Source organism: Leopardus geoffroyi, chromosome C1 (assembly GCF_018350155.1).
Source record: "Leopardus geoffroyi isolate Oge1 chromosome C1, O.geoffroyi_Oge1_pat1.0, whole genome shotgun sequence".
NCBI classification, from domain to species: Eukaryota; Metazoa; Chordata; class Mammalia; order Carnivora; family Felidae; genus Leopardus; species Leopardus geoffroyi.
The window spans coordinates 117,113,515-117,141,162 of NC_059328.1; the positions used below are offsets into that span (position 1 = coordinate 117,113,515).

Consider the following 27,648-nt stretch of genomic DNA (forward strand, 5'->3'; position numbering starts at 1 on the left):
TAATACCGCTAAATTATTTATTTCTCTCTTCAGTTCTGTCACCTTTTGCTTCATATATTTTGGGGCTCTGTTCTTAGGTACATAAAATTACTATATCTTCATGATATGTTGACCCTTTTGTCATTGTAAAAGTGCTTGTCACTGGTAGCAATTTTTGTCTTAAAGTCTATGCTGTCTGATAATAGTATAGCCACTCCAGACCTCTTTTGAGCACTGTTTGCATGGAGTATGTTTTTCTGTCCTATTATTTTCTGTCTCTGTCTTTGTATCTAACCTGAATCTCTTGTAGGTAGCATATAGTTGAGTGTTATTTATTCAGTCTGATCATCTTTGCCTTTTCAGTGGAGTGTTTAATTCATTCATATTTAATGTAGTATCGATGAGATAGATTTTATTTCCGCTGTTTTGCTGTTTGTGTTTTGTATGTCATGACTCCTTTGTTTCTTCTCTGTTACTCCCTTATTTTATGTGAAAAATATTTTTTTGTGTACCATTTTAATTTTATTGTTTTTTTTACTATTCTTTTTTGGAATTATTTTCTTAGTGTTTGCTCTGGGGATTTCAGTTGACATCTTAATTTATAGAAGCTTAGTTAGAATCATTATCCTTAATTAATTTCAGTATTAAAAACTTTACTTTTCTGTTTTCTCCCTTCCTTTCTTCTGTCGTGTTTATTTATATGTCTTTATATATTACAGCTCACCAACACACACAGTTTTATAATTATGGCTTTATGTAGTTTCCCGTTAAGTTATGTAGGAGACGAGAAGAGTTAAAAACAAAAAATATATATACTTATACTATCTGTTATGTTTACCTAAGTTTTATGTTTACCTTTGTAGTTATTTTTACTGGTGTTTTTTATATCTTCATGTGGATTTGGGCTAATGTATGGTCTCCTTTCATTTCAGTCTGAAGGACTCCTCTGTTCTTTTTGTTTATCTAGGAATGTCTTAAATTCTTCATTTTCCCCTACCCAGAGCCTAAAAGTCGTTCATGTAAAGACTGAAATATCATTGGTTCAGAGAGGATTCTCTGCTTCATTTTTGAAGGATAATTTTGTTGGATACAGAATTCTTGGTTGAGATTTTTAGGTTTGTTGTTGTTTTTTAATGTGTGTATGTATTTATTTTCAAATTATTGAGGTATACTTGGTTCAGATTTAAAATTTTAAGACTTTGAAATCACTGCCACTTGATCTCCACTGTTTTTTTTTTCCTTTTTTTTAATGAGAAATTATTTATTTTATTGAGGATTCGTTGTACACAAAGAGTGCCTTCCCTGTTGTTGCTTTCAAGATTTTGTCTTTTCTTCCAGCAGTTTGTTTCTCATGTGTCTTAGTTAGGATCTCTTTAAGTTTATTCTATTTGGAGTTTGTTGAGCTTCTTGAATATGTAGGTTAAAATTTTATATAAAATGTGAGAAGTTTTTGGCCGTTATTTCTCCATATATTCTGTCCTTTTTTCTTTCTTGTATTTCATTATATGTTTTGTTGGTACATATATATGTATATATGTTGGTACATTATAAGAACATGAACTCTTAGGCTCTGGTTTGTTTGTTTGTTTGTGCCCTGTTCCTTTTCTTTTGTTTCTCAGACAGAATATTGTCAACTGACTCCTCTTCAAGGTTGCAGCTTTTTTCTTCTCTCAACTCAAATTTGTTGTTGAGCCCTCTTGTGAATTTTTTTTTTTTAAGCTTTTGTTTTTTTTAAAGTAATCTTATGCCCAACGTGGGGCTCAAACCCACAACCCAGAGATCAGGATTTGCATGCTCTATCAACCAGTCCAGTCAGGCACCCCATCTAGTGAATTTTTTATTTCAGTTTTATACTTTTCATTTGTAGAATCTCTATAGGATTCTTATGTTTTCTGTCTCTTCAGTGATATTCTCTATTTGGTGAGAAATAACCTCCTTAGTTATTTTCAACATACTTATAATAGTTGATTTCAAATATTCATCTAATAAGTTCAGTCTCTGGGCTTCCTTTAAGGATAGTTTCTGATGACTGATTTTTTTTTTTTTTTTTTTCCGTATGGGCCATATTTTCTTGCTTCTTTACATGTATAAATTTTTTGTTGAAACGGGTCATTTAAAATAATATATTGTGCGCCTTTGGACATCATAGTCTGTTTTTCTCTGCAGATTTGTTGTTCTTGGTGTTTGTTCCTCCCTGCTTGTTTAGTGATTTTCCTGAACTAATTCCATAAAGTCTATATTTTTTTCTTATGTGTATGGCTACTGAAGTCTCTACTTGGTTAGCATAGTGTCCAGCTAATGATTTGATAGACATTTCTTTGGATCCCTTAAACCAACCAGTCAGCCTCGCAGCCTTTGCTGAAGTGCTGTCTGTGTATGTTGGGGAATGTTTTCCGTGTTCTGGTGGGCAGTTTATGCATCTCTACCTTCCCCTTTTCTGTCTGCTTGTGCAGAGCATCAAGGTCAGCCAGCGATGAGACATTAGTGTGTTCTCAGGTCTTTTCTTAGACTTTCCTACAGTCTTGCACCTATGCATAGTCTTTCACATTCCCAGGAATGTGTCAGATTTTTTTCAAAGTCCCCTGTGGACATCTCATTCTCCATTTTTCTTTGTAAGTTTTTTGGTCAGTGTCTTTGCCCCAGTTGTCATCATCTTAGGCAGCTGCCATGTTAAGCAGTTGTTGCTGATTCTTTTTGATCTTGGCTTCAGGCATAAGAGTCTCTCCTACTGAATGTGCTGTGAATCATGTAAAATAAAACCCTGCGAATGGGGATTCTAGGATGTGCCAGACAGGTCAAATCATTACAGTTCTCTTGGAATAGGGATTTTTATGGTGCTCCAGACTTGCTCAGCTCTTCCCAGTGGCTTTGAGGCTGCTGGTTTTCAAACTATTATGATTGTGAGGCTGTTGATTTTCAGCTGGTGAGTTGGTGATGGAAATAAGACACAGCAAAACAGTGAAAAGCTTGCTGTCCTTACCAAGATTGAGCAGTTTTTCTTGAAGAGGGCTCCTTGGACTGTAGCAAACCTTTGTTTAATTTCCAGAGCTTTGAAAAACTTGATTTTGACATATTTTGCGAATGTTTGCTTTGCTCTTTGGAGGAGCAGATTTTCTGTCATTTTGAAGGTCTCCTTCCCTGTTTGCTTTTATAATCGCACTATTTTCTTTATTTCTTTGGGAGTATTAATGATATATTTTAAAAACTTCTCATTCTTCTTCTTTCCTCTGAATTGGGATTCTGGGGTATACGTTTGTTCATCTTGGGACTCCCTTTTTCACTTTAGAAGCTTTGCTCACGCATCTTTGAATTGGTTTGTCTGCTCACATTTAAGAGTAGTAGACTAAAAAGTCACTTAGCTCTGAGTGTATGAGTGGAGCTTGTTGACTGTGAGCTTACTAGTGCTTTTAGGAAATTATTTTAAATTTATATTATAAGATATTCTAGGAAGGAATAACTAGATCTCGCACTAAAAAAAAAAGCAATGCCAGTTGGGATTGAGGAGTTGGATATAAATTTTGAATTCAGAAAAACCAGGAAGAAATGGTACCAGTTATTTGTGAGAATAGTAAAGAAATATAATTCAGATTTGAGATCCAGAGAGTTCACAGACAAAAATGAAAAACACTTGGTGGCTTCAGAGGGTAATCGTTACTTCGACACATCATTCAGTGTCTCTGAATGTATAAAACTCACCCTTTTTGGCTTGTGCAAATTCGCTGGTCCCAGGGAGGCGTTGTGTATTGCTGTGTTCAGAGCTAGCAGACGAAAGCCATTCCTAAGGAATGCTCTGTTGGGGTTAGACTGTCCTGAAGCCAGGTTACTGATCTCTTGAGGTGGTAGCCTTGTTAGGAGCCGCCGTGTAGGCATCGCTGAGTAGAGAATGAGGTGCAGCTACTGAGACGGGTGTGGGGAGAGGGAAAGGCATGCCTTCCCGAGGGATTTCTGCATGAATGTGCAGGTACTGAAAAGGCAGCAATCATTTTAGCCTTCTCATCCCTAGTTGTTTGGGCCTGCTAGTTGGAGGTAATGTGGCCCCAGTGAGTGGATATTACCCCAGATGGAGCGTCTACAGTCTTGTTCTCAGTTGCCATTGACAAGGTGACTACTCTCCCAGGAACGGATGAAATACTTGCCCCTCGCAGTAATTTTAGGACCAGCGAGGCTAGAGGTATACCTTGTCCCTACCTTGCAAACTTGCAGGCATGCTCACGTCAGAGGGTGTAGTTGTGACACAATAAAGCGGTAAGTTGGTCAGGGCATGCCCTGGCAACCTGTGTAGTGATATTATTTATGCGCTTTTTTATGCCACTGGAGGTCTTTGGTGCTCATAAAAGGGAAGGTGATGGAAACACCATAGGAAATTGATTCTAAGACATTTTTCCAGATCTTTAGTAGCCTCTGGATTTGAAAGTGAGTTTTACTCATATCTGGTCCTCAGGTGACACAAGTTTTTTGTAATTCAGTGGTGCCAACTTTGATTAATTGGTAGTGGCTGCCTGGAGCAGGTCGGGGAAGGATTTTGAGGCTACAGCTGGGCTTAGATGGAAAGATGGGCCAAGAAGATTGATCTCTGCCCTGGTGTGGGAAGGGGGAGAGGCAGTATGTCAGGCCCCTTTATCCCCTCCATTTTACCTCTCTTTGCTGATGTGTAGTTTTGGCTCCCCTGTGACTTAGAATGTAACATCCTAAGTAGGAAAGAATGAAGTAGAAGCTGTAGAAATTAGGGACTTTACACGCCTCAGCGTCTGGCCAGCTCAGTACTAGACTTGGTGAATGAACTCTGAAGGAACGGAGGCCAGAATGTGTGCAGTTTCTGTAGTGAGGGCAGGAACAGTCTTCACGCCGTGATGTAACTCTCCTGCATGACGTACAGAATACCAAAAGTACATGGTTCCCATCCCTGTCCTGAAGAAGAGTCCATTCTAGTTGCGAAGAAAAGACAAACATGTTTGAAATGATTAGAGCTTGTATGACAGAATGGTTTGTAAGCAAGTGCTAAAATTTCTAGCCTGGTCCCTGGAATGGGAGGTGTAGGTTTGAACGCAAAAATATATTGCTTTCGAATCTCTGCCTTTACACTTATTCCAGTGTATCTGTTTTGGCTTGGGAAAGCCTAGTTTTTTCTTGACTTTTTCTACCAGGCGAGATTAGCACCCATCTACCCCACCCCATTTTCCTCTCATTATTGGTGTCACTAGGATGGAATATTTTGACTGGTTAAGGGATTTTGTTTCAATTAAAGTGTCAAGGTGAAAATGATCCATTAATAGAAAATGTCATGTAGATTTTTTTCAATTAAAGATTACCTAGTCACTGTTTGTTTCTGGAGAAATTACTTGAGCATTTCTGAATTAAGTGTAAGTCACAGAAAAGCCTTTATATTGTAATGTTGGTGCATTTGAACAATAACAGTCTGTGCTTAGAAATAGGAGAAATACAGGCTTTTCATAATGTATACATTTTGTGTCGAGTAGTCAGTTTAATGCAGTGTCTGAGATCACGGGCTCTGGATTCTTACTCTCCGGGCTAGCATCTCTACCCTGACTGTGTTACCCTAAGCAAGTTACTGGGTCTTGATTTCTTCATCTGTAAAATGGGGACGATAATCTCGTACATGGCTGTGGTAAAGATTAAACAAGATTTTTCAGAGAGAGCCCTAAGTCAGTGCTTGGTCTGTAAGTGCTTGATTATTATTGGATGTAATTAATGTTACTAATGTAGTTACTGTTTTTGTTATTAAGTGGGTTTATATCATTGACTTTTTTTGGGGGTGTGATTCAGTTTCACATTAGTGTTTTAATATAATTGACTGTGAACAGTGATTGTTAACAGTCTTTACATATATGTGTGCTTTTTTTCATACAGGTTGAATGTAATTTTTACAAAATTTGATGAAGTCCAAAAATCTGGAAACATGATCCAATCAGCAAATGGTGAGTAGAAAAAGCAGTTGTTCTATTTTTGCCTTTTCAGTTTTAGGTCCGAAATGCTCGTGCTATTTCTGAACAGCTGAATTTGATACCTTGAGAACAGTTTCTAGGTCTGAAGACTTAACCTCCATTGACCCTCCCCCTTTCCCAGGCCAGAAGCTATGGGGTTGTTGGCTTTCTTTTGTAGCTCGCACTGAATTCAGGAACTAATCCTGTTGGCTTTACTGTTACAAGCACATTTGGACTCCCTGGGCCTCTGCCGCAGTCGTTGCCCTTCTCCTGCTACCGAGCTGTCGTGCTCTTTTCCCTGTGCTCTCACGGTAGACACACAACCACTGTCCTTGCTGTTACTCTCTCCTGGTGCCCACGGGCTGTTTTCCATACAGCCATCAGAGGGATCCTTCTGTTTTTATTATTTTTTAATTTTTGAAATTTAAGTAGGCTCCACGCCCATCATAAGGCTCGAACTCACGACCCTGAGACGGAGTCACACGCTCTGCCAGCTGAGCCAGCCAGGCGCCCCCAGAGTAATCCTTTTAGAATGTAACTCTCCTGGTGTTAATCCCCTGTTCAGAATCCTCCAGAGGTTTTCCATCACACAGAGACTGCAGTTCGGTGGCTCACCATGGCCCACCAGGCCCTGACACGATCTGACGCTGGCTACCATTCTGATATCATGAGATGTTCTTCTCCAAGGTTCTCTTGGCTCTACTTCCATTGGCCTCCTTACTAATTTTGAACATTCCACGCTTCTCCTGCTTCAGGGCCTCTGTGCTTACAGTTCTTTCTGCTTGAAACATTTGTCCCCAGGTGTCCCCGTGGCTCTCCTTCTCATTCCATCCATATCTCGGCTGCAGACACACTCCATTACCAAGGTCAGCCAGTATAGCATATCCAGTGTTCTAAGGGTACTCTGTGCCTTCATCCTGTTTAATGTTCCTTCTTACTGCATATCACTGCAAAATGTTTGTTCACGAGGGCAAGGACTTTGTATTATTCCTTTCTTTACCTTTAGTGCCTCAAAAGGTCCCTGGCATGTGGTATAGGTGTGCAATAAATATTGTGGAATAAATAAACAAAATAACTTAGACTTGAATTGTGACTTACTGTTTCTGGTACCTGTATTCCTTTTACTATACCTTGTGAGGATGTTTGAGGACAAGTGGGTATTTCTTGTGATTCCAGAAGGGGAAGAAAAGACAAGCCAATCACTGTATGAGTGAAGTCCTCATAAAGCAGTTGCCAACAAGGACTTTTTCTAACTCTCAGATAGCTCATTGCATCATGGTGATTTCAGGGCTCTTAGATCACCACATAGCTTTCACGTTTTGAATATCTTGAGGTTGTAAAAAAGAGTTTGTCACTTTCAGGAAAGTTCCTCCTAGTACATAAAGGCAGAGCAGAAACAGGATCCAGGTCTTTTGACCTCTGCTCAGCTGTGTATCTACCATATCAGTAGGGAATTTGTCATTGGATAATATGTTTCTTATAAAATGCTTAAAGACCTCTAAACATACTTTCATTAATCCCTCTTAACATCTCTTTCGTATGTTTGTAAAAACGTAATATTAAGAGGGGAAAAAGAATATTTACTACAATTATGCTATCACCAACAAATCAGTTTTCATTTATTTCATATTCACTTGTAGTTCATTTTCTGTCACTATATAATTTGTATGTAATTTTATTATGGCATAATTTCTGTACATTGCCCCCTACTTTTTTTTAAAAAAAAAAGAACTTATTTATTTATTTATTTATTTTGAGAGAGGGAAGGGCAGAGAGAGAGAGAGGGAGAGAATCCCAAGCAGGCCCAGCACTGTCAGTGCAGAGCCTGACATGGGGCTCCATCTCAATGAAACGCAAAATCATGACTGAGCCGAAATCAAGAGTCAGATGTGTAACCAGCTGAACCACTCAGGCACCCCTATTCATTTTTCTTTTAAAGTTTACTTATTTGAGAAAGAGAAAGAGCGCATGTGTGCAAGCAGGAGAGGGGCAGAGAGAGAATCCCAAACACTCTCAACCCTGTCAGTGCCAAGCTCAGTGTGGGGCTCGATCCCATGAACCGTGAGATCGTGACCTGAGCTGAAATCAAGAGTTAGATGCTTAACTGACTGAGGCCCCCAGGTGCCCCTGAAGATTTTCTTTTTGGGTAATCTCTCGTCAACATGGGGCTTGAACTTAAAATCCCAAGATCAAGAGTTGTCTGACCTCCCGACTGAGCCAGCCAGATGTCCCATCCCCTGCTTTTGTATATACTTTTATATGTGCTTTACAACGTATCTGTGGTGGAGCTGGGACCAGGACTCTGGCCATCCAGTGATGAGTGGCACTGCTGGTGTGGCCAGGCAGGGCAGCCCAGCCAGTTGCAAGACACGGGCTCCTAAGTGTGTGTGTGCGTGCGTGCACGTAGTTGGTGTGTTTTCCCAGTTTAAAACTTGTTGGTACCAAGATAGAAAGTACCAGGTAAAGAGGTAAGGGCGGTGGCTGAAAAGTGAGTTTGTGCTTTATAGCCTGTGTTATAAATTATAGCTATGAAACAGAATCCCATTATGCTGCTGGCACAGGGAGAAGGACCACACCCATGTTGGAGGCTTGTCTGGGAAAGTGTGTGTATACTGAGTTTTAACGAACATGACACACAGGATTTAATCGTCAAGAATACTAAAATCCTGTGGTATTGGGTGCATCATAGCAACATTTTATTCTAAACGTCCACATGTAACTATTGCCCCTGCATGTCCCTATATGTATGTATATGTGGTAAAGCGGTAAGGACTGAGAATGAAAACAGTACTTTTAGGCATTTGTGTTAAAAATAATAGATGGTAAGGAGATTTTAATTCAAAACTTCCTGAAGGCCTTAAAATTTCAGCTTTCTTCTGAATATATGTAGTATTATTTTTTAATTGTTAAGGCCAAAACAGAATAAGGCATATATATAAAGATTTTAGAATTCTTAACCCAGAGAAGTTTAGTCTCTTTACTGTAACTTTGAGAGACTTAGCTAAGATGGTCAGTAGCTGTCAAAAGCAAACCACTTAATTTCTTTCTTTTCTTGAGTCATTGAACATCCTGATAGCATAGAGAAACCATAGTCAGAACATAATAAAACCCATCCCCCCTCCAAATTTTTGGGGTTTTTTTGCCCATTGATTCCCAGTGGAACCAGTTTTTTAATTGCTCTGGACATCAGACCATTGACTGCTCTGCTTACTGCTTTCTCCAGTTTGCCCCTTATATAGGTAGACTCTGACTTTTCTGAACTCTTCTATTGGTTCTTAGAAGTTTTGTAGATTCCTTGGCATTTTCTGCATAAACAAATCATCTGCAAATAGGAATAGTTTTCTCTCTTTGAGATCTGTATACTTTTTCTTTTTCTTGCCTTATTGCATTGGCTAGAATTTCTTCCACTACATTAAGTACAGGTGGTGAGAGTAGACATCCTTACATTGTTCCCAGTCTTAGGTCCTTCACAACTAAGCATGATGTTAGTTGTAGTTGTTTTTGTAGATATTCTTGAGCAAGATGAGGCAGTTCTCATCTATTCCTATTTAAGTTTTTATCACAAGCAGGTGTTGGATTATTTTTGGAGGGGAAATCATCAGCTTATTTTAAATATTGAGATATAATGGGGGTGCCTGGGTAGCTCAGTTGGTTAAGCATCTGACTTTGGCTCAGGTCATGATCTCACACTCTTGGGTTTGAGCCCCACTGCAGGATCTGTGCTGACAGCTCAGAGCCTGGAGTCTGCTTCAGACTCTGTGTCTCCCTCTCTCTCTGTCCCTCCCCGGCTCATGCTTTCTCTTTCTCTTTAAAATAAACATTTTTAAAAACGTAATAAATACTGAGATATAATCTATAGACAAAAATTTACTTTTTTAAAGTGTATAATTCTGTGTTGTTTCGTATATTTACAAAACTGTGCAGTTATCTAATTCCATAATATTTTTATCACCTCCAAGGAGACCTATGATCGTTAGCACTCCCTGTTTTCTTCTCCCAGTCCTTGACAGCCTGCTTTCTGTCTCTAGGGAGTTGCTTATTCAGGACATTTTATATAAGTGCAGTCATAGATTTTATGGCTTTTTGTATATGACTTCTTTCACTTAGCATAATGTTTTCAGGGTTTATCCGTGGAGTAGCATGTATCTGTATTTCATTCCTTTTTATGGCTGAATAATATTTCACTGCTGTATAGATACGACCTTATGTTATCCATTCATCAGTTGATGGACATTTGGGTTGTTTCCACTTTTTGACTATTGTGAGGAATGCTACTGTGAATAATTTGTCTGAATGTTTTTATGTGGAGATGTTTTATGTGGGAATTGAAATTCCCTTGCTGTGGAATTGCTGGGTCATGTGGTAACTCTGTGTTTAACTTTTTGCCTAACTGGCACATAATTTTCTAAGTGTGTACCATTTTACATTCCCACCAACAACGTATAAGAGTTGTAATTTATTCACATTTAAGTCAATACTTGTTATTGTCTGTCTCTTTGATTATAGTCATCCTAGTGGGTATGAAGTGTCATTGTGGTTTTGATTTGCATTTCCCTAGTGACTAACAGTGTTGAGTGTTTTTTCATGTGCTCATTTGTAGATCTTCTATAGAAAAATCTCTATTGAAGTATTTTGCCCTCCCTTTTTTTCTCTTAAGTGTTGTTTGTGTTTTTATTTTCTTTGATTGAAAGTATCATTCAACACAATGTCACATTAGTTTTGGATCCACAACATAGTGATTCAACAACTCTATAGGTTATGCTGTGCTCACCACAGGTGTAGCCACCATATGTCATCATACAGTGCTTTTGCAGTTAATACTGTATTCCTTATGCTGTACCTTTCATCCATGAGACTTACTTATTCCATAACTGGAAGCCTGTGCCTTCCATTCCCCTTCACCCATTTTGGCTGTTTTTCTACCCTTCTCCCCTTGGCAACCATCAGTTTATTCTCTATTTATGGCTTTGTTTCTGCTTCTTGTCTCTTTATTTGTTCATTCATTTGTGTTTTAGATTCCACATGTAAGTAAGATATGATATTTGTCTTTTTCTGTCTGGCTTGTTTCACTTAGCATAGTACCGTTTGGGTCCATCCACGTTGTTACAGATGGCAAGATCTCACTCCTTTTTATAGCTGAGTATTATTCCATTATGTGGAATATGCATGTGTGCACGCACACACACACACACACACACACACACACCTCATCTTTATCCATTCAAATTAGTGTTTTTGTTTTCTCTTGGTAAATACTCTAGGATCATATGGTGTTTCTGATTTTTTGAGGAACCTCCATAGTGTTTTCTTCAGTGGTTGCACAAATTTACATTCCTATGAACAGTGCACAAGGGTTCCTTTTTCTCTGCAACACTTGCCAACACTTATTATTTCTTTTTGATTCTGTCTATATGACAGGTGTAAGGTGATATCTAATTATGGTTTTGATTTGCATTTCCCTGATGATTAGTGATGTTGAGCATCTTTTCATATGTCTGTTGGCCATCTGTATGTCTTTGGGAAAATGGCTATTCAGGTTCTCTGTCCATATTTTTATTGGATTGACTGTTTTCTTGGTGTTTAGTTGTGTAAGTTCTTTATATATGTTGGATATTAACTCTGTGTTGGATATAGCATTTGCAAATATCTTCTCTTCAGTAAATTGCCTTTTCATTTTGTCAGTGGTTTCCTTTATTGTGCAAAAGTTTATTTTGATGTAGTCCTAATAGTTTATTTTTGCTTTTGTTTCTCTTGCTTAAGGAGACAATAAAGATACTGCTAAGGTTGAGGTCCAAGAAATTACTGCCTCTGTTTTCTTTTACGAGTTTTAGGTATCACCCTTAGGTCTTTAATCCATTTTGAGTTTATTTTTGTGTATGGTGTAAGAACGTGGTCCAGTTTTGCGTGTAGCTGTCAGGTTTTCCCAATATCATGTATTGAAAAGATAGTCTTTTCCCCATTATATATTCTTCCTTTGTCAGAGATTAATTGACTCTATAAACATGGATTTATTTCTCGGCCCTCTATTCTGTTCCATGGATCTGTATGTCGGTTTTTGTGCCAGTACTGTGCTGTTTTGATTATCGCAGTTTTGTAGTATATCTTGAAATCTGGAATTGTGACATCTCCAGCTTTGTTCTTCTTTCCCAAGATTGCTTTGGCATTTAAGATCTTTGTTCCATACAAACTTTAAGATAATTCTGATTTTATGAAAAATGCTATTGGTATTTTGGTAAGGGTTGCATTGAATCTGTAGATTGCTTTGGATTGAATGGACATTTTAATAATTAATTCTTCAATCCATGAGCATGGTATATCTTTTCATTTGTTTGTGTTGTCTTCAGTTTCTCCCTTCCCTTCCCTTCCTTTCCCTTCCCTTCCCTTCCCTTCCCTTCCCTTCCCTACCCTACCCTACCCTACCCTACCCCATCCTATCCTATTCTATCCTTTTTCCTTCTTTCATGAGGTTTAAACCCATGACCCTGAGACCAAGTGTCACATACTGCCTTGACCACGCCAGCCAGGTAGCCCTTTAGTTTCTTTTTTTTTTTTTTTTTTTTAATTTTTTTTTTCAACGTTTATTTATTTTTGGGACAGAGAGAGACAGAGCATGAACGGGGGAGGGGCAGAGAGAGAGGGAGACACAGAATCGGAAACAGGCTCCAGGCTCTGAGCCATCAGCCCAGAGCCCGACGCGGGGCTCGAACTCATGGACCGCGAGATCGTGACCTGGCTGAAGTCGGACGCTTAACCGACTGCGCCACCCAGGCGCCCCGCCCTTTAGTTTCTTTCATCAATGTTTTATAGTTTTCAGAGTACAGGTCTCTTACCTCTGTAATTTTATTCCTAGGCATTTTTTTCTTTTTGGTGTAATTTTAAACGAGATTGTTTTCATATTTCATTTTCTGCTACTGTGTTGTTGGTGTATGGAAGTGCAACAGATTTCTGTATCCTAATTTTGTATCTTGTAACTTTACTGAATTCATTTATAAGTTCTAATAGTTTTTTGGGAGGACTCTTTAGAGTTTTCTATGTATAGTATCATGTCTGTAAACAGTGACAGCATTACTTCTTCCTTATCAATTTGGATGCCTTTTTTTTTTTTCCATTTTGTCTGATTGCTGTGCTTTGACCATTTTTAAATTGGTATTTGTCTTTTTGTTGTTGGGCTATAAGAATTTTTTGTATGTTCTGGATATAAGACTCTTATCAGATACATGATTTGCAAATATTTCCCCCCATTCTGTGGGGCTTTTTTGTTTTTTGTTTCTTGGCATGTTTTTTTTCTTTGTTTGTTTGGGTTTTTTTGCTTTCTTGTGTTTAAATTTTGATGAAATTTATCATCTTTTTTTGTTAACTGTGAATAATAGTGCTCTTTTGAGTAAGAAATAAAAACTCTGGATTTGAGCTAAGGTGAAAGAAGCTATTAATGTAATAGCAGTACTTGTAGGGAAGAGATGGGTTTCATCTTGGGTTCTGTTTCTTGACATGTTCAAAAGTAGGTTGTTCTAAGATACGTAATTGAGTGTGTTTATGTAAAACCCATGGACTTAATTTTTTTTAAGTGCAGAATTGTGACTAAAACAGTAATGGAAAAGCAGCTGAGTAGCAATTGGAAAGGAGTGTCCTATCTCTAATAGAACATTTCATCTTTGTAGGATTCTTTTTTGTTGCTAGGTTACTCGAAGGCCATTCAGCTTTGAATGGCAGGAGTATGGGAGTTAAAAATATGTTGTTTTATAGATGTTTCTTTTTCTTTTTTTCCATCTCCATATAATTAGCAAACCCCTTGAAGCAAAAATTACAGTTTTGTCTCCCATGGGTTTCAAAAAGCAAATTATTTTCTATGTAAGTTTTTCTCTTAATCATGCAGATGTGCTTATGCTCATGGGAGAATTGGATTTTAAGCATGAAAGAGCCAGTAATTATAGACTAGTCAGTGTCCTTTATCTGTGGCCACTTAATGATCTTTAATTGGATTTGATTGAAGCGAGGCCCATGGACATTAATTTGGTTAAAAATGTGCATGCTTTTGAGTTTCTTGAGCAAAGCTAACATTGTTTATGAGGAGAGAATGAAAGTACCATGTTGATTAAATCCATGACGATTCCATAATGAATCTGCAGCTAGAGAAAGAGACAAAATATTGGTTGCTAACAAACTGTAAACCAGATAACAGATGATCATAAAATTTCATGAAATTATCAGCTCTTACACATGCACGTATCTAGGGCACCATTTTGCTGCCAAATGCATCCTGCTTTTTTTTTTTTTTTTTTTACTAAAACAATGTATAATTTGCAAAATGTTCGATATCTCTTCTAAGTTGTTGGAAATGAAAAATACCTGTGCAAATCTGAAAGCAAAAAGACCAACGTTGAGTTGTTAGGTAAGATTTGAATTGTTGCCCAGAGGAGCTAGGACAAAGCATCCATTTAAAGCCTAACTGAGTGTCTTCTTTCTTAAGAAGCCAAGCCATTATTATCTTGTGTAGCCTTTCAAAACAGTGATTGTGAATAAGTGTATCCGGTGCTGGTGATGGGTTCCCATCCTCTCGCCTGCCTGTTTATTAGACTCTGTATATGACAAGGTTTGGGATTCTGGTTAAGTGTCTTAGGAAAGTGCTTCCATAGTCATAGGTCCAGGGAAAACATGTTACAAGACTAGCAAGTATGCTGTGCTGTTATAAGGACAAGACCACCTAAAATAGCCTGGAAGAGACTGTTCCTGATACCAGTTCAAGCAGCTTATGCTGCACCTGACAGCTCCTCTGTGTGGAAATAAGATTGCTTTTTGACATTATTTTTAAGGTTTGTGCTAGGAATGTTCTTCCCTGTTTTTTTCCAAGGGGAAAATTCAGATAGTTAAAGAGAAATTTAATAACACCTTTAAAGAAAGCTCTCTTACATGAGTAAAGTCAGATGGAGAAGGTTCACCTCCTACGCAGTCCCCCTTTTAAAATAATCACTTATATATAGTCCAGGCTTTTATTTTGGAATAGGGTGGCAGTTGCCATTGGTGCAGATCACACTGGAGTCGTGTGGGTGGGGAGTTGGCTGATGCTTAAGTTGCTGTGAGTAGGTATAGCTTTCAGAGCAGTGTTTGTATTTATTGTACCAAGATCCCTGACGATCATGACTACTGGGAAAGGTAGGCTATTCTTATATATTTTGAAATGCATTTGTAATTATTACTGCTTTGCTAGGAAGTAAATAACATATTTAAGATATTTTACAGTTTCTTTGATAACTAAAAATTTGTTGGTGAAACTTAGGGAAAAAAATTGCTGTGAGCATTTGGGCAGGGAAAAAATTGTGAAACCTATAGATGTATTAGCCTTAATGTTGACCCTCAAGAACTAGGAGAGAGCTTCAAAGGATGAGGTTAGATGCATTTCATCAGCCTCTGTTTCTTTCTTTCTTTCTTTCTTTCTTTCTTTCTTTCTTTCTTTCTTTCTAAAGCCTTTGTTTATTTCATGTGCTTTAAATTTTTTTCTGCAGCTCTTATATTCACAGTACGTGGGTTATGAAAATAAATTATTTTGCAGTTACAAGACATTTGTTACTGAGTATAAGCCCTGTCTCGAAAGGAATCTGCTGGCCAGAAATTTCTAAGATTTTTCAACAGTGGATAGAGAAAAAGCATAGAACTCATAGTAGATCAGGGATGCTGCCTCTGTCTTGAGAATCATTATTTCAGATTTTTCCTTTCCTGTTAAAGACTGCATTTTAAGGATGCAGAAAAGGAACTGAAAAACTACAAAAGAATTATTTTATTGAAGTGTTACTAATTAGCCTTCAGTCTTTGCACAGAGGTTTTACCCAGGTTTTGGCAGCATTGAAATGATTTTGAGAGAACTCTATGTGCACAGGTTTGTGTTTGAAGAAAGTGTAATTTATGTGATAGGAACAGCCTGAATGCTCGCCTGCCTTCCTGTGAGATGGTCTTGCTGATGAGCTTTTAATTTGTTGTCTCTGAAGGATATTTCCCAAACCCTTCAGCTGAAACAGGTATTAACACAGAGTAAAACTGTGCATGATAACAGGTGTTCGTTTGCCTCCCACTCCAGGGAAACTGGCACACATCCAGCTCACTCATTCTGTGTTTATTTTGTAGTGGACGGTCGTGGTGTGTACATGTGTCTATCTGAAGCTAAATTTGGTTAAGTTTGTTGAAAAATTTCTGCTTGCTCTATTTTAAAATTGAGAGTTTAAAGTATACAGGGCCGGTATTCCTTTTCATTTTGTCCCTCATTACAGTACTCTATATTCAGGTTAAGCCGCTGTGGGAAATCAATACCTGTGCAGGAGAGTTAAATAATTCACGTTCTGAAGTGACCTTTTCTAGTTCCCTTCATTTGAGGATTTGAAAACGTGTTCCTTGCAAGTAGCATTTATCTTAGGACGTTGTATTTTGGATTATTTTTTTAACAGGACGAAATAATTACGGGATGGGATTTGACTGTGTTACATTAAAGGCCACGGAGAAAGCCTGTGGATCTGAGTTTAAAATAAGATTGTTCTTTTGCTTGATAATTCCTTTCAAGTTGCCTGCTTCTCGTTACCAGAAATGCAGCCTTAAAGGATTGGTAACTTCGACCTTACGAGAAACTGTAAAGGCAGTAGGAGATAAGGACCTACTACAAGCTGCCTCTTGGAGCTGTGGCTTGTTTGAATTTTCCTGTGTTGATCCACGAATAATAAAGGGCCCGTTAACAGTCTGCAAAACAGAGTACCAACCATTTTACCACAATTGTGTATAGAGTATTTTAGTATTTTCAGAGCACTTTCCTGAAGGTTTTTTGGTGGTTTTTATGATCTTCGTGAAGCTCCTTAACAAGTACTAGGCAGGGTGGCTTTCCAGCCTGGATACATGAGGTTTGGGGTTGCCTATAATTGGCTTGGTGGCGGGCGGACAGCAGAGCCCTGGATTTTGCCCTCTTAGACCACTCTTCCTCCTGCAAGCTCAGTGCTTCCTTCCTGCCGTCAGGATGTAACGTTGGCTTTGTGTTTTTCTTTGATCCTCAAATTGTGCAGTTTCCAATAGTTGTCTTAGGAAATAATTTAAAAGTGAAAGCATTCAAGGAGATCTTAAAACAGGCATTAGCACTCCATCACCAAGCTTTAGATGCCTCGGAAATGTGACGTTCCTAATCATTTTTTTTTGCCCAGTGAGGGGATGAGGGAGGAAATTCTGGGAGATGAAATTATACAACGAACATGATGAGTTTTTTTTTTTTTTTTTAAAGCAGTTCGGTATGCTGGGGGCTTGGGGGGAAGACGCAGGAGAAGATGGACAGGTGCCTTGTATGCTGAGCGAAGAAACTGAGATTTTTAGTGAAGGCCATTTACTGCTTGCTCAGAGTTAAATTTTAAAAATTGGGTTGTGGGGAGAGAGACTAATGACAGGGCGACCAATTTTAACTTTACAAAATAGAACATAGGATTTAAGCCAATCCTTTTCATCTTGTGGTATCTCATAAAATCAGGGCCAGCACAGCAATAAGGAAAATAAATGTAATTTAGAATAAAGGATAGTTCTTTAAGTGACAAAAGTGAAGCTCTGTGAGTTTACAAGTTTCCCTTGTAGTTGTCAGTTTGGTTCAGACTAGTGTGAATTATCCAGAAGTGTCACCGGTCCTTGAAGTGGCTTTGGGGACTACTGGTCAAGGTGACTGGACTGTAAGTGCACAAGTGACTTTGGGGCAGGAATGAGTAAGCCCGTGGACAGTGGAATCCCTCAGACCAAGTGTGAATGCTGCGTCTGAGCTGTGTGACCCGGGGCAGGCTCTTTGTATGTCAGCCTCGATTGCCTCCTGTGTGAGTTGGGAGAATACCACTTCCTGCAGCAGCGGGAGGAGAAAGCGAGATGGATAGCTTGGTGCAGGACCTGGCCCAGAAATACTGTGCCGTGTGGTATAGGGACACCGTCCACTATGTGATCTAATGGGAGATAGAAGTTGGATTTAGGTTTAAAATGATTGGGGCGCCTGGGTGGCGCAGTCGGTTAAGCGTCCGACTTCAGCCAGGTCACGATCTCGCGGTCCGTGAGTTCGAGCCCCGCGTCGGGCTCTGGGCTGATGGCTCAGAGCCTGGAGCCTGTTTCCGATTCTGTGTCTCCCTCTCTCTCTGCCCCTCCCCCGTTCATGCTCTGTCTCTCTCTGTCCCAAAAATAAATAAAAAAAACGTTGAAAAAAAGAAAAAATAAAATGATATGTTTGATCCTTTTGCATTTATAGGGAAAACTCTGAAACAAAACAAGATGTGGAATCAGATGTATAATAAGATCTTTTTAAAGGAAAGTGCCATCCAGTGCCCAGATCTCAGTTTCCTCCGCCACTGGGGCTCTTCGGGAAATGGCCGACTCTCGGGCTGGAGCAGGGGCTATGCAGGATGAGCCTGTCGCATTTTGTAGTGCCAGAAAGTGAGAAAGCGCTCGCAAAGCAAAAGTAAAACGATGATGGGGTTATGACAAAAGGACCTAGGAGTCAACCGAAAGATTTCTACTGGCCACAGCTGGGACACTGAGCGATAAAATAATGTAGTGTTGGATGATAGTTCACAGTATAAAATGAGTGCATACTGATAAAAAAAAAGGAATGACTGAATAAATAGGTAAATGGAGGAGAAGAGACAAATCTCCTCGGCACAGTTGCTCCGTACCATCCGTGCAGCCCCACCGTGCTAGAGGAGGAAAGCCTGCTTCCTGCTCAGCGTGGGCATGCAGAGTGACTTCCTTCCAGAGAGCACAGTGTGCACAAGGGGAGGAGAGGAGCCTGACAGTGGGGAGACCTGGCCTCCGCTGGGTGATCAGGGTCCACATCGGCAGGCCTGTTGAGAGCATGTACTTGGATACCATGTGGTAGGAATGGCATTTGACCTCTGTGGTCTCCCTCCCCGAAACCCATAAGCTATGTCCGAACATGACAGAAACCCCAGGTAAACCCAGATTGAAGGCTATGCTGTCAACTACAGAACGAGGACTCCTCAAAGCTGTCAAAGTCATGTAAAACAAGGGAGGTGGAAGAAACCGTGGTAACCTAGAGGGGCCCGGAGACACATAATGACTAACTGTAGTGTGGCGTCCTGGGTGGGATCTGGAACAGATAAGGGATATGGGGAAAGTAAAGAACTCGGAATAAACTATGGGCTCGCGTTAATAATAATGTGTCAGTATTGATGCATTAATTATACATACACTAATGTTAAGTGTTAATAATAGGGAGATTGAATGTGGGGTATTGGGACCTCTCTGTACGGTCTTCACAACTTTTCTGCAACCCTGATACCATTCCGAAATAAAAACTTGATTAAAAACCAGAAACCCACAGGCGCCTGGGTGACTCAGTTGGTTAAGCATCCAACTCTTGATTTCACCTCAGCTCATGATCCCAGAGTCATGGGATTGAGCCCCATGTTGGGCTCGGTGCTGAGTGTGGAGCCTGCTTAAGATTCTCTCCCTGTGTCTCTGTCCTGTGTGTTCTCTCTCTCTCTCACAAAACAAAACAAAACAAAACAAAACAAAACAAAACAAAACAAAACAAAACAAAACACCCAGAAACCAGTGAAGGAGTTGGAAGAAAAACTTTTTGTTCTTATTCTGTTTTCTTCTGGTGATATTTGAATTATTTAACCATGATTCTGCATGCATTAATACTGTTCTCTGCAAAAGGTTACATAATTTACTTGGGCAGTGGAATTATTGCTTTTATTATGTTTTTAATGTTCTGTATATTTAGAACACCTAATGTTATTTATTAAAAAACAAAATCGGAGGCAGAGAGACCAGTTAGAGGACTACGTTGGCAACAGAAATCCACCTAAGAGATGAGGAAGACCTGAATTGGGGACAGCCTCAGTGGGACCAGAGAGAGTGCAGTGACAGATGGTTGGATGCAGTCCTGGCCACACTGGGGATTATTTGGGTGGTAGGTGAGAAGGACGCGGCGGGAGATGGGGAGGGCAGAGTAGAATGCCGTGTTTTGGCGTGGCCGACTGGCTGAATGGTGGCAGGAGGACCAGCGGAAGGAGGGGACTTGCACGGTCGCAGGTTTTGAGAATAGGGAGAGGATTATAGTTTTGGATGTTTTGAATTAGAATTTTGATTTGTGCATGGGTTTGATTCAAGTGGGTTTATATCTTGGAGTAGACATGGGGCTGGTATCCAGAGTAAGATTAGAATAGGTGTTTATTCTCCACTGCCATTTTGTTTCTCTGCCTTATGCAGAAATAGGATAATTTGCCTCTGTTGTGTTGTTGAGAATGAAGTCATTGGAGCAGGGAATGGTTGATTTGAAGGGTTATTGCACGAGAGTCACAAATAGCTCTTGGGGCAGTCACATTGTGGTGGGAAACTTCCAAATTTGGCTCTGAATATTTCCAGCTGGCTCACTTTTGTGCCTTTGGTCACAAAGAAGAATTGGGGCACAATTGACACAGTGATAATATGACATTTTGTAAGAATGCGGAGTGTGGATCCAATATCTGACCTTTATTACGGATATTGCCCTTTTAGGGCAAGTTCAAGGGCAAAGTAAATACTGCCATGGAAAGGAGGAAAGAGTATTTCACCAGTAAAAGATACATTATGATTTTTGTTACTGAGACATTCAGAGATTTTTCTAAGGTGTTGAAATACTAGTTGTTGATTCATAAATGTTCAGTTTTCACTTTCATCACCAACATACAGACTTTGTTCACAGCTCTTAGAGTTGCTTAAAATTCCCCTTTCCTGTGAGAGAGTAAAATTTTAAGTCTGAGTGTCTGTGTGTTCGTGTCCCGTGTCGGGCTCTGTGCTGACAGCTTGGAGCCTGGAGCCTGCTTCATATTCTGTGTCTCCCTCTCTCTCTGCCCCTCCCCTGCTCATGCTCTATATCTGTCTCTCAAAAATGAATAAACATTAAAAAAATTTTTTTTTCAATTTTTTTAAGTCTTGAGTATGTTCACTTAAAATAAACGTCTGCACTGTACCTTTTGAGTACTTTCGTGAGAAGTAAGTAACAGTTTAGATGCCTTACTTTTCTCTAACTTAACTACTGCACGGACGTTTGGGGTTAGTATTACAGTTGGTATTATTAACAGGGACCAGTTCCTGGTAGGCACGTCTGTGTACGGGTACTAGAGCGGTGCCAGTCCTTACCGCTGCGTCCTTTCTTGGTTCACAGTCTTCAGATACATTAATCCTCCTGGACTACGCTTTACTCATCACCCCACTTCCTGTGTCAGTTTGCAGGCACCATTTTTCCTGATGCACAAGCGTCCCCAGGAACGCCTTCTCTGGATGTCTAGGAGTTTACTTTCCGAAGGCTCCCCGTGCTGCCCAGCTGTCAGCTCAGAGAGTAGGGAGGAGGCTCTGCTCTGTTCTCTGACTTGTCAGCATCCCGCTCAGGGCCTGGCACAGGGTGAGCATTTAACACACACCTTCTGAATACACAGTTAAGAGTTACATGAATGATCCTCATTGTACGAATGAGAAACAGGCTCAGAGAAGTTCAGTGACTTGTCTAGACTGAGAAATCTGGCCAGGACTTTTGAAGCATGGAGAGTGTTTTTGAGTCTCTTATATGTTGCACCACTCTCCAAGCTGCCTCCCAAGGTTATAGTCTTGTGTGGAAGATTGAATTCCAATTACTGTTTCATTTTCTTAGGGAGACTGCACACAAATTGATTTACCCCCAGTGCTCGAAATGCCGAAACGTTTATTCAGCATGAGTGAGGACAGCCCTGAGAGCAGGAGGCTTTCATTGGTCTGTCCCCCATGATGCACATACATAGAGGCTGCTCCCAGGATCCACCCACACAGGAACTGAGGCGGCTCCATAACCCAGCCACACGCCATGTGACCACTTACCTACAGGGTCCCATTTGGCATGGTGCCCAGTCATTGAGACCAGATCTTTAAGAGAACTGATCGAGCAAGGCAGATGAAAAGTTCTTGTAACATAGTTAGAATGGGCTTCATGAATTCTTATAACCAGGTTCAAGGTTGAATAGGCATATACATTTGATTTTTTAAAAAATGAAATTGGGGGAAAAGCCACAATTGAAAGGCCCTCTTTTGTATCCTAAAAATTCATTTTAGCGGCTACTTGGGTTTATTTGTCCATAAATGAAAACCGCGCTTCATACTGTATTCAGTTATCTGCAGGTCAGGCCGTAATAACAAGCAATGGAGCCCCTGCCTGTGTATGTCAGAGGCCTTGAGGCTGGTTATAAGGGTCATGGATTCGTGGCACCTTTTCAAAGAGGAAGCATAACTTCATGGGAGGGCCCCTTTCCCTGCTTGAAGAGTGACATCAACCCTAGTGTCTAATCAAAGGCATTCTTTTGCTTCATTGTTCATAGTTCATTGGAACCTTCCTTCTACCCTTTCCCCAACTCCTACTCTTGAATTCCCAGTCTCTGACAGAGATGCCTGAGTAATCCTCCTCCCCTTTGTGGATGAACGTCTTGCTTTGGTGAAAGCCCTACGGAATGATTTGGCCTTCCCTGAACCACCCTGTCCAAAAGGTCTCTCACCACCCCCTGTCTTTTTCCTTCTTCCGTTCCAGGACACTGTTCTCCTGCATCCCCCTTTTCACGGGTTTGTTGTTATATTTGTGTTAACAAAATGGCTCTTTGTGCTGGAAGTTCCCTGTGGGCAGTTAGCATGCGTGTTTTGTTCCTGCTGTATTCCCAGGCCCTCGCAAAGTGCCTGAAAGGTAGTATATGCTCATGCATTTATTGAATGAATAGACAAAGGAAGGAGGTAGTTACCCAAGACAGGTGGCAACTAGCCTTCTGTTCGTTCTATAAATTACCACGGCTGTTCTTTCTTCAAGCAAATTAATACTTTGCTCCTAAACTTAGAGCTTCAGAAAGAGAATCTGTTGTTTTCCCATTCTGTTTTCATCCCTTTCTTTCTGCCTCTTTTCTTCCCTGCTCCCCACGATTTCCTCCTATAACTTTCCCCTTTCCCCTCCTACTTCTTTTAAGGGTCCCATTATCTACTGGAAGAGAACCCTTGTCTCTTAGGTCAGAGCATGGTTTTGAGCTGGACTTAGGGTCTGTGATGGGTTGTGGGGTTCAGGACTCGAGCCCTGTCTGGTGTGCTCACCAGTGCCCCATCAGGTAGAGTTTGTGCCCAACAAGGCCGACTTTGACAGGCAGACAGAGGGGAATGTAGGATGTCAATGCTCAGTGAAATAAACACTGGTCTTCTTTGGTATAAGTTGGGCAATGTGATTATTATATGGGGAGTGCGGTGGAGAGCTGAAGGTGATGGTGAGTGGGTCTCAGAGGTTGGCCAAGGTAATGGAGATGTGGAGTGTGGTGTACTCAGTTGACCTTATTCTTAGGGCTAGAAAATAAGCAAGTGATCAGTGTGAAAAGACAGTTATCAAACACATAATTTCAGTCATACTCCTATAATTTACAAAAAACTCTTTGAGGATATCCTGTACGTTATGTAGCATAACTACTTCCCTGCACTTTTTCCCTTTAGAAATACACTTGCTGCCAACCTCCTGTGATACTGATACCTCCCTAAGCTTTTCTTTGCTTGTTTCCTGTCTTGAGCCTATAGTTGTGTGGCCTCTACACATGGCCATGGGTGAGAATGTCTTAGAAGCTCTTAGCTGGCGGATACTCAATCTGCATCATTCTCTAGACAAATAACAACACACCTGAGTACGATTTGCAGTTCACGGTACCCAACTGTAATTAAAAGAATTTTAGAAAGGTAACTACTTTGAAATTTTGAAACAAGTTATTCTTGACTTCTGTTTCTTTTTGCTTTGTAATTATGTAAATAATTACAGCAACCTGAACTCCAGGTAGCTATTGGAGCAGGCTTAATAAAAGACACTACTGCCTTAGCAGTAGACCTGTTTGAAGTGTGTGTGTGTTGTAGTTATCCAAAAGCCCTATTTTTTATGGATGTAGGAAACCATCAGCTGTAATACATGACTTCTCACTTTTCAAATTATAAGACTGGAATTGTTTAGACTTGAATGAATGTTGGACTAAAGAAACAAAGAAGCAGTAATAATTGGAGAAAATAAAACAGACCCAAATTTTTGATGCATTTACTCAGAGCTCTTTGCTAGGAGAGATCTCTTTTTCTTTAAACAAGACAATTATTTCTTCACACAGTGGTTAATTTTTCCTTAGCATCTCCTCTGAGGTCTCCTGAGCTTGACTGATCCATGTTTCATAGGATATGGTAGAGATTTTGATAACCTTGTTTCGGAGGAGAAAAGTGGCTAAAAACTCATGGTCAGAGAGTATGAGTCAGTAGTGAATTGATTAGGCGTGAAGACTTTTCCCAGAACACCTTTGACATCTAGAGGAGAAAGTTCTACAGATGACCACTTATTAAAGCCTCCTTTCCCCTCCTTCTCTTCCTCCAGCCAACAAACTTCAGGTTAGGTGACTTGTGGAGGGGCAAAAGGATGGTCCCAGCTCTGAGAACCTGTCAGACAGTAGCAGCAGGAGAAGCTCTGTGGGGGAAGGCTCGTTCTGCTTTTGTCTGAAGCCTGGACCTTTCCAGAGTTTAAGGCACTAACACACAGGTGTCTGGGAATGATGGCCCTTAATAGCCATGTAAAACCAGGTTTTCAGTCTGCCTAAGAGTTCCTGTGGTTCACCCAAAGATATTAATATGGAGTCAGGTCAGGTGTTCACAGACCTCAGTGGCTCACTGTTCCAGCAGTAAGGATGGCTCATTCCCATGTTCCCCAATGCCCCTTCTGGCGATGTCTTTGATGCTCAGGGTATTAAAGTAGAAGTCTCTTTGTGTTCCCTTCCTTTTGGTTTAGTTCCGAGGGTGAGCTCATAGTCTTTCTGAGGTGTGTTCGGAGATACTCTTCCTCAAGGTTTTTCTGTACCTGATTATTGTTGTGTTGTTACAGGTTCTTTTCTCCTGAGAAGGTATAGTATTAACAGGGTTTTTGTTTAACTTGGACTTTCAGATTAGTCAAGAGGTGCTAACTTCTAATTCTAACTTCTAATAACCCCAACTGCTGGGTATGACTTGGGGACTTTGCCTTCAGGCCTCTGCTCCTTGGTGCCCAAGATGGGACAGTCCCAGAGTAGTGGGGCTTCTAAACCCCTGTGTGTGCAGAAAGCAGCTGGCCAGCTGTTTCATTATTCCTGTCAGGAATTCCTTGCCTGTCCTACTTCTGCCTAGGAGTCATCTTTGGAATTTGTTCTTTCTCATTGTAGATTCACTCTGTATGGTAGCCCAAGGTGTTCCTGAGTTATGTCTGATGTGTGCACATTTAAAACATCTCACATCTGAAGTCATTGTTAAATTGCTCAGTATTGGACACCAGTAATAGAGTGAGTCATGTTCGTAGGAGGGCACAGTGGATCCTTTCTGAGTTTATTTGGCCCTCTGCTATTTACTCTTATTCTCTATTCATGTGGCATATCCTGTGTGTGCCTTTAGCAAAACATCACACTGAGTCATAACGGCTGCTGGTTCTATATGTCTGTTCCCTGTGCTGGACTGTGGGCTCCAGAATGAGAACCGTGACTTTTCTGTCTGCATCTCCGCTCCCGGCAGAGCACCTGCACACAGTTGTGCTTGGTGAATAACTGCTGAAGAGGTGAAGGAAGGAGAACGCGCATGCTGTGTTCTCCGTGTTCAGGGGAGGCGTCCTCTCCAGTAGCCTCCAGCGAGAGGAGGCTGATGCTTCTGGGCATCCGTCCAACTTTATTCTAGAAGTGACAAAGGGATTACTTTGAGACCAAACCACCTCTCGGCTGACCCTGTGCCCTGGACTTGAACTTCTAAGTTACAGAGAGGCTGTAGAGGACTTAGGGAGATTTTTAAAAACTGATACCACTCAGTGGAAGCATATCCCTAATCGGCTTTTTTTCTTTTCCTTGTAAATGCTGAATTTCTTTCCTGTGACCCTGAGAACACCGTTGTCGAGACCATCCCCAAGTCATCTTGACAAGGGGGTGGGTGAATCCTTTTGGAATGAACTCTAGGGAAGGTGATTTGGTTGGGCCTTGCCTTTCTCAGAAATGCCCATATAGTTTTTTCTGCTGTGTAACCTGAATTGTTGTATGCCTCTGAAGAGCATTAAAAAAAAAAAAAAAATCTGCTCCTGGGGTACCTGGTTGGCTCAGTCAGAAGAGCATGTGGCTCTTGATCTCAGGGTCATGAGTTCATGCCCCATGGTGGGTGTAGAGATTACCTATGTAAATAAATTTAAAAACCGATTCCTGATTCTTTAGTCCCATGCATATGTTTTTGCAGGGCTTACTTCTTGTACTCCCAGCATAACACAAACAGCGACGGTGTAAATAGCCGCCTTTTGTTGTGTACCTGTGGTTTTTCTGTCTTTACATATATTGCCTGACCTGCATGAGATCCTTTAATCTAGCACAGGGACCCTGTGGGCTGCAAGGACAGGTGAAGCAAGCCCCTCTCCGATTGTGCAGACAGGGAGACCAGCTGGCTCATGTCACTGGGTGTGCTCTGGGAGGGCTCGCTGTGGCCTCTGGGGCACAGGCTTGGTGGTGCCCTCTCTGCCGTCCCTCCGCCTCTTGCCCTGCTTTCTTCTGGTCTGCCTCACGGATAGGCGGGTTCCTCCATTCCGTTGGCCCTGGCACCTCTGGGCTTGCATCTACACAGCCCCGGTCCAGGAGAGGGAGGCTCTAGAATTAATTTACTGTGAAGGCCCCGGGGCAGAGCCCTGAAGCTTTGGCCAGACCCGGGTCCGGCCTGCTCCCTGAGGCAGGGGTGAGGTCACTCTGAGGGGGGCGGGAGAAGGGTGAGTGCCTTCTGTACAAGAAGGAGGTTGTACTGGGCAGGCAACACTTGGGATGCTCCCTGTAGGTGGGCAGTATTATTCCTTTTTTTCCAGACGGGAAAACAGAAGCATGTGTCCATTTTCTTTACAAACCTTGAACTTGGTCTTAATGAAAGTGCAGGCCGGTCACTGATAGCCCCGCCTTTGGACGGGCTCATTGCCAGTGGTGCCTTTCCGCTCCCACAAAATCATCCTGGGGTCTCTCTGTGGTCCCCATACCTGCGTCTGTTGTGAGCTCATTATCACCGCATAGACCGGAGAGCGGCGGCCAGACAGCTTTCCGTCCGAGACCCAAGGAAAAATGGGCCTTCATCTGAATCTGCAGAAGTCACGTGTCACTTACACTATGTGAACGTTTCACTTCTGCCAGGGCCTCTAAGGAGCAGGTTTGCCCCATGACCTCCTTATGTTGTTTCCCTTTCCGGTTTCCAATGGTGTTTTCTTCGCCTGCCTTCTCCCCGCTTTTTCCCTTTTTTAGCTCTTTGTAAAGGATTAGTAAAACTAAACAAATTTTTGCCTCTTCATCCTGCCTGTTCTTGCTTTAACTGCACTAGAGGTGTTATGGCTGAGATAGTCTTAAATGCCAGCCTAGCTTTCTGGCAGGATGTTCTTGGCTGAAGGAGTGGAAACGATCTCTTGCCATGAAGCATGATTGTGTTTCAGGTTCGCCTTTTCTGAGGTAGCGAGTGGGTTACCGGTGCCAGAAGGGCAGAAGTGGCCCTTGTTAGCACCCTTGTAGCTTCCATTATGCCATTTCCATTTTTTAAATGTTTGTTTATTTAACGAGTGCCAGCGGGGGAGGGGCAGAGAGAGCGAATCCCAAGCAGGCTCCGCACTGTCAGCGAAGAGCCCGATGTAGGGCTCTAACCCACGAACTGCGAGATCATGACCTGAGCCGAAACCAAGAGTTGGACGCTTAACTGA

At 41.0% G+C, this 27,648-nt stretch overlaps 1 protein-coding gene across 29 annotated transcripts in view; it reads left to right on the plus strand.

Annotated features, from left to right (window-relative positions):
• Positions 1 to 27,648, plus strand: part of CLASP1 (cytoplasmic linker associated protein 1) — a 276,660-nt gene that overhangs the window by 112,903 nt on the left and 136,109 nt on the right. For all 29 annotated transcript variants that reach the window (XM_045479468.1, XM_045479475.1, XM_045479463.1 and 26 more), the window contains exon 8: positions 5,848 to 5,915. In XM_045479468.1, coding sequence (XP_045335424.1) covers positions 5,848 to 5,915 — 68 coding nt within the window. The remainder of the gene's footprint in view (positions 1 to 5,847; positions 5,916 to 27,648) is intronic.